The sequence below is a fragment of the Melozone crissalis genome, unplaced genomic scaffold, assembly GCF_028551555.1.
Source record: "Melozone crissalis strain CALT ecotype California unplaced genomic scaffold, PUWL_Pcris_2 ptg000090l_1, whole genome shotgun sequence".
Lineage (NCBI taxonomy): Eukaryota > Metazoa > Chordata > Aves > Passeriformes > Passerellidae > Melozone > Melozone crissalis.
Genome location: NW_026535867.1, coordinates 3,560,021 through 3,566,734, shown reverse-complemented (window position 1 = coordinate 3,566,734; position 6,714 = coordinate 3,560,021). Strand labels below are relative to the sequence as shown.

The window sequence follows — 6,714 nt, the reverse complement described above, 5'->3', positions numbered from 1 at the left end:
GTGTGTAATGATTTCCAGGAAAGCTGAGGAAGCAAGGATTTGACAGACCTGGAGAGATCCGGGTGCAAACTGCAGCCAGGCAACTCAGAGGGGTTTTGCAGCAGCTCAGCTGCCTGAGACAGCTGCCTACCTGTCCAGCACTGCTCCCTGATCCCTCTGCCAGCAGATCTCCTGCTGGATCCCACACTTTTCACTGTGCACTGCTGCTCTATGCCAGGATGTGAGGACACAGAGCTCCAGTGTGTAGTCTCGTGCAAAGTGCCAGAGGGAAAGAGGATTTACCACCACTGCCTCCTCCAAACATCCTCCTGACCCCTCTGCACATCCTCACAGAGCCTTCTGTGCACTTTGGAGAATCACCCCACTCGCAGAGGATCAAGAGAAAGAGGAGTAAAAGGCAGCTAAGTGAAAGACAGGAGAGAGATGAGCAAATCTTTGCAAAACTTACACTGCAGGTCTCAGCAGGGCTCAGACAAATTGGTCTGCATTCCTTTAATATATTAGATTTCTACTTACCCTGTTCATTAGCATGTTAAGCTACAAGGGCTGATTATATGAACCTCATGGAGAGGCATCAATTAAGATGATAAATTTACATACATTCCTTCTGGATGAGAAATGACGGGTTTCCCCAGTTCAGTGTTTGGTACAACTGGACTCACTTCCGCAAAGAGAAAGAAGTGTTAAATGTGTGCATCTGTACTGCTCCCCAAAATGATGGGAGCAGCTCACAAGTTTGAGCAAAAATTTATGTCAAATAGGAATAGAAGGACACAGCTCTCAGTTTCCAAGGCTAAACTCTAATCTGCCATGTCACACTGACAACAGATTATGAGAGGAAATTAAATTCCCAAGAGATGTTGCCCTTACAATGTTGACCCAAATGGCACTCCCAGCCTGAAGAATGCAACACTAAATATTTGTACATATTTATCACTTCTTGCCCACGCAAGATCTCATCTCATTTTGCAAACATTATGCAGCAGAAAAACTTCATAGCCACCAAAGTGTAGCCATTTCTGGTCTGCAGCGTGCCAGGGGCACCTCTCCTGTGCCAGCACACGTCTTGGGAGAGCTGTGAACAAAGAGGGTTTGTTATCCTGTTGCCACTGAACAGAGAAATTAGATAGGCCTTGCAAATGGTATGAAAACCCACTCAAGCTGACAGAATCATCTGTCTTAACTTGAAAAACACTGCACAGCTGCTAATGCTGCCAGAGGAGACAGGCCAGCAGCAGCTCTGCTCCTATAGCCAACCTTTGTAGCACTAACCTCAGTGTTCCTGGGGCTAAAGAGAGGTTTACAGCTAAGTCAAACAGTTAATGCCATTCATAGCTCACTAACAGGAACAGCTAAATAGTAACAGCCATAGCCCATCCCTCATCTTCTTCAGCAAGAAGAAAGAAAGAAGGCTCTGGTCCAGAAAGGGCTGAACACCACCAGCCCTCATTAATTTCAGAGGAAATTAAAGGTTTTTAGCTAATATAGTAACTTTTATGTGACTCCTGCTTTCCTGAATAGCAGAACCAAGTTTATTGGAGCAGAAAGATGTTTTCACCTCACACTGCTGGGCTTGTACATCAGGAGTGCTCCACCCAGCTGAGGTGCTGGATAAAGACTCCTGTTGCACGTTTCCTTACCCAGGACCACGCTGGCCAAAGGTGCACATTTACACTTTCTTGAACTGCCAGATAGCAAACATGCAAACTTCCTCATTGCCCAGGGCACGATAAGGGCTTTCCATCTGATTCCCCTTCCAGGGCCTGCACGGCCACGATAACCAGAACATTCTGAACAAGACACATTTCAAACAAATGCCAATTGCATACAAAATTTTTTGCCTTAAATGGGATCATCTTTTCCTCAAGAGGAGTGGAAAAAATGCCATTTCTTTTCCTCTCATGTGCACAGCCATGTCAATTACATACCACTGGAGTAAGGAATATGTGCTCCTTTATTTTGTTTGAACTAAAGAGCAATCAAACCTACCCAGGGTTGTGTTCATAATGCAGATTATATGTACCAGGGACATTTATGTCACATAGCAAAATTGATCAGAACATAAGTAAAAAAAAAAAAAAAAAAAAAAACCCAATTCCTTTATGCTGTTAAGTTTGACTTAAGTATGATCTGTCTCAGCCTAACGGGTGAGGCACATGCCTCACTAAAATAAGGAAATATTTACAGTTGAAAGCAGAATGTGTGGCTATACCTCTTGGGAAACAAATTTCCTGCTCAGGCCCTAATTCATACAATACTATCACACTGAAGACTCACATACTTCCCCCCTTTGCAGCTCCAAGCTGGGATGTTTCTGCCAATTCTTCCTCCTCCCCAGCCAGTATGTCGTAACCTCAGGTAAAGACTTCAGTTTTAATTTCTTCAAATGTTTAATTGTTTTAATTTAGAAAGTTGGACAATAAACCAATTCCCCTCGTTTCCAAAGATTTATTGCTTTTTCCAATGTATTGAACGTTCAGTGCAGGCTGCATTTCAATTAAACGCAGCAAAACTGTTAATGGTCTATTAACGACACACTGCATCTATATAAAGATGCAAATATAAGTCGCGGCCAATTTTCTGGCCCGGTGAGATAATTTCTTCTTTTCCCCGTAGTGAATTATCTGCTAACAACTCAAAATTTTACACCAGTATCTCTAGCTACTGCTTCACTGTGAGTATCTGCAGTGCACGAGCTGCCCGCGGTCCAACCCCGAGTTTGTCACCCAGGGAAGCGGCCTCCTGCTTTGGGGACGGGGGTTACCGGGGCTGTGGGGGGCAGGGCGGGCAGGGCAGGGTGCGGGGCCCCTCTCAGGCCGGGCTGTCCATCCCCGGCATTCCCGGTGGATGCGGGAGGGGCGGCCCCGGCCCGCCCGGCGATGCTCCCGCCGTTACCATGGCAACCGCCCCCCCGCCCCACGTGACTCGCGGCGGCGCTCGCGGCCAAGTCGCCTGTTACCAGGGCGGGGGCGTTGGGGGGGGCACTCTTGTTTCCGATTGGCTGCTGGCGGCGCTCGCTGATTGGCCGGGAAAGGACGACGGCGCGCCGATTGGCTGGGCCCGGAGGTGAGGCTGTGGGGTGATGCCGGCCGCCCCGCGCAGCGCCGGGACACAGACAAAGGCTGCCCAAAGGCTCCCCGGAGGCTGCCCGGGCTCCCCCCGCCACCCCCGGGCTGGCGCGGCGCGGGGTGGCCGCGGGGAAGCCGCGGCTCTTGGCGCGCTGCTGGGGGGGGTGGCAACGCGAGCCTGGCCGAGCTCACACAGCCCCCGCAACCTCCCCGCCCGGCCGCCCGCTCCGACTGGCGCTGGAGCACGCGGCGCGCGGAGGGGCGGAGCCGCTGTCACGCTCGCCGCGCGCCCGGCAGCCAATGGGCGGGCCGGGAGAACGCGGGCAGCACGCGGGGCCCGCGTGTCCCGCGGCACGGGCTGTCAATCACCCGGCAGCCGCTCGCCCCGCCCCGCTCCGGCTCGGCCCCGCCCGGCGGAGAGAGCGCGGGCTCTCGGCGCCGGTCGGGCACGGTGCTCCTGCTGCGAGCCGGGCCCGCGGCGGCACCGCGGCTGCCTTGTCTCAGGGTTAGGATGTGAGGGAGTCGCCGTCGCTCTGGAACGGCTCCCCTGCGGCCTCAGCCCCGCAGTTCCCGCCGCCAGCGCCAAGCCCGCGCGGCCCGGCCCCCTCGGGATGCCCGCGGTGCGGGCTCTGCTCCCGGCGCCCTCCCCCGGTGGGGGGAGAGAGGCGGAGCCGCCGTGGCCGCCGCCCGCCGCCTTTATCTGTCGTGGCGGCACGGGGGGTGGCACTGGGGAACACCTTGTTGTAAGATACGCGCTATAAATACGGCGCCGGGGATGGGAGTGCGGCCACGGGCGGCGGGGAACAGCTTCGAACTACGGTGGGTGCCTTCCCCGCGGCACGGCGGCCGGGGACCGCTTCAATTGTAATTACCGGCGGGGCTGCCATCCCCTCGACCACCCCCGCACTCGGTTCCCGGGAGGAGTCGCGGGGAAGTTCTGCGGTTTGGCCAGTTTTGTACGGAGGCAGCGGCGGCAGCGAGCCCCGGCGGCTGCGGCAGTGCAGGCGGAGGAGCGGAGGGTGAGAGAAGGGACGGGGAGGGCAAGGCTGGAGGAAGGACGCGGGGCCGCGGATAAAGGCGGCGGGGGAGGAGAAGGAGCTGGCGGGAGGGGACGGGAGGACGGGAAGGCGGGCTGGGGGAGGGAGGAGAGAGACGGAGAGCAGCCTCTAACCCCGGCGCCACCGCCTCCCAGCAGGGCTCTGGTCGCCAGCAGCCGCCGAGCGCAGCCCGGCACGGAGGGCGGCCGGTGCCGCTAGCGCGGAGGAGGAGGAGGAGGTCGCCGCCGGAGGAGCCCCGCGGTCCGCTCCGAGCCGCGTCGCTGAGCACGCCTGCCCGGCCGCCAGCATGATGCAGATCTGCGACTCGTACAGCCAGAAGTACTCCCTCTTCAACGCCATGAACCGCTTCATCGGCGCCGTCAACAACATGGACCAGACGGTGATGGTGCCCAGCCTGCTGCGCGACGTGCCGCTGCTGCTGGAGGAGCTGGACGCGGCGGGCGCCGTGTGCCCGCCCCGGGATGCTGCCCTGCCGCCCGGCGACCCCGGCGCCTACTTCTCCCGCAGGGACATGTACAGCCACTACATGCTGCTCAAGTCCATCCGCAACGACATCGAGTGGGGCGTGGTGCAGCCGCCGGCGGGCGAGGAGGCCGCCCGCAAGAAGGACAAGCTGGGCGGCGGGCCCGCCGAGGAGGGCGAGGGGGAGGAGGACCTGGAGCAGCAGTTCCATTACCACCTCAGCGGACTCCACTCGGTGCTCTCCAAGCTCACTCGCAAGGCCAACGTGCTCACCAACAGATACAAGCAGGAGATCGGTGTCAGCAGCTGGGGGCACTGAGCGCCGGGGGGAGCGGGGAAGGGGCTCCGGGCCGGCGGGAGCGGCGCGTCCCCGCCCGGCGCCGCCGCTGCTGCGGTGGCCGAGGGCAGCGCCCCGGGCCCGGGCTTCCCTGCGCGCTCCCGAGACTGCAGCAGGTTTTCTACCAACGCACAAGAGAGAGAAAGAAATGTAAATTAATCACTACTAGTTTATTAATTATTTTGACCCCCTCCGTGTTTTTTTCGTTGTACGGTCCGGGGCGAGCAGTCGCTGTGCGCGCCCCGGCAGGGAGGCTGAACCCCGTGTGCGTACGAGGTGGTGGCGTTGCTGGCCGATAAGGAGGCTCCACTCAAGCCGATGAACGTAACGAAACTGGCACAAAATTGCTTCTGTCACCTCGGAGAGAACCCAGAGAGCTAAGGAACATCCCTCTGTTGAGGGAGAGATGGCGGGTCCTGTGGTTGTACATGTACTGGAGTTTATTTAAAACTTTTTTACTCAGATGTAGAGTATATTCTAAAATAAATGCAAATGTATTAACGAAGAGTGACCTAAACTTTTGGTATGATTTATCTTTCTTTAATTAAATGATATTTTTAACATCTGGAATTCTTCTGTTTTTCTTCTATGTTGCATTCAGAGTTGCCTTACTAGATACCGAAATCTGTAAGCAAGAAGAGGGGGTTTTGTGGCTTTGGGTTTTTTTCCAAAGCAACTAGGCAGTAACTTGGCATATCTAAAATGTTTGAATCACCATATTCAACTTAACCATACATGGCCTGAATTTTAGTAAGCTGTTCCCAGCTGCACAGTGCAGTTGCTCTGTGTGAGTGTTGGATTGAAGGTCAGTGCCTCTTTAACAAAATCTGAGAAGATCGAGTCATGGTTACTGTGCAGGCAGCGATTCATGGCAGTTGGAGCAAAGCCTAGCAATGACTCTTGCTTTTTTCGGGAAGTATCTTACTGTACTGTGGGGAGCTCTTTTCTCTCCCTCCAATAGGTCTGGCAGACTTGCCTCCCCAGTCTCTCTGCATTTCTTTCCTCTAATCCTCCTTGGATACCAGGAGTTAATCGGTTTTATGTTATCCAGATTGTATTGATTTCTTTCTCTCTAGTTGTTTTTTTTTCATTTTGTCAAGTAAAGTACCTCAGAATTGGGTGTCTATATTGTGTTAGAACATTAAGTTCTGATATTAAAGCGCACTTGCTGGTTGTGATACAATATATAACAGAGAATAAATGTTTAATAAATATGTAAGTCCTTACATGTAAATTTTCTTCTCAGGCCAAGTTTGTAATGCCAAGTTTGTAGACATACTGAGATTTCACTTTGTATTACTGTCATCAAATTTAGGCCTTGTTTGGTAGTGTTGGTTTGGGGTTTTTCTTCTTCTAAAAATAGAAGAATTTTTCTCTCAACTGCAAGGATATTTTTGTTTAAATTTAGGTACTCCTTAGCACTTTATTTTTCAGCCCAACTGTTAGGATGTTGTAGTAAAGCATGAGCACTCCAGACATGGTACTAGTTGGCAGATGTTTGTGTAAGTTAAAACACTTGGCCTAAGTCTGTGTTTAAAAATATATATTTTTGAAGGTTTTTCCCTTCTGGGGTAGAGAACAGCTTTGTAAGGCTGGATAATTTTTAGTTTGGCGATGCTTGTTCTTTTTGTAATGCTTTCAACTCCTTTTGGGAAGGTGCCAGGAAAAAAGTCAGGAACAAGGCGAGGGATTACCCTGGTTTCCTAACATGTCAGCTTGCCAGTCTTTGTGCAGTGGAACTAATGCAGTGTGAAAGGTGCAGAGCCCTGTGCTGGATGCTGAAGTTGTG

At 53.4% G+C, this 6,714-nt stretch overlaps 1 protein-coding gene across 2 annotated transcripts; it reads left to right on the top strand.

Annotated features, from left to right (window-relative positions):
- The first annotated feature begins 3,500 nt into the window (after nt 1-3,500).
- On the top strand, nt 3,501-5,495 carry MID1IP1 (MID1 interacting protein 1). Of its 2 annotated transcripts, none has more exons than XM_054291300.1 (2): nt 3,501-3,887; nt 4,264-5,495. In XM_054291300.1, the coding sequence occupies exon 2, from the start codon at nt 4,413-4,415 to the stop codon at nt 4,905-4,907; it is 495 nt and encodes a 164-aa protein (XP_054147275.1). In that variant the 5' UTR covers nt 3,501-3,887; nt 4,264-4,412; the 3' UTR covers nt 4,908-5,495. The 2 variants fall into 2 exon arrangements, with proteins under 2 accessions (XP_054147275.1, XP_054147273.1); XM_054291298.1 differs by having other exon boundaries at nt 3,501-4,087.
- The last annotated feature ends 1,219 nt before the right edge of the window (nt 5,496-6,714 follow it).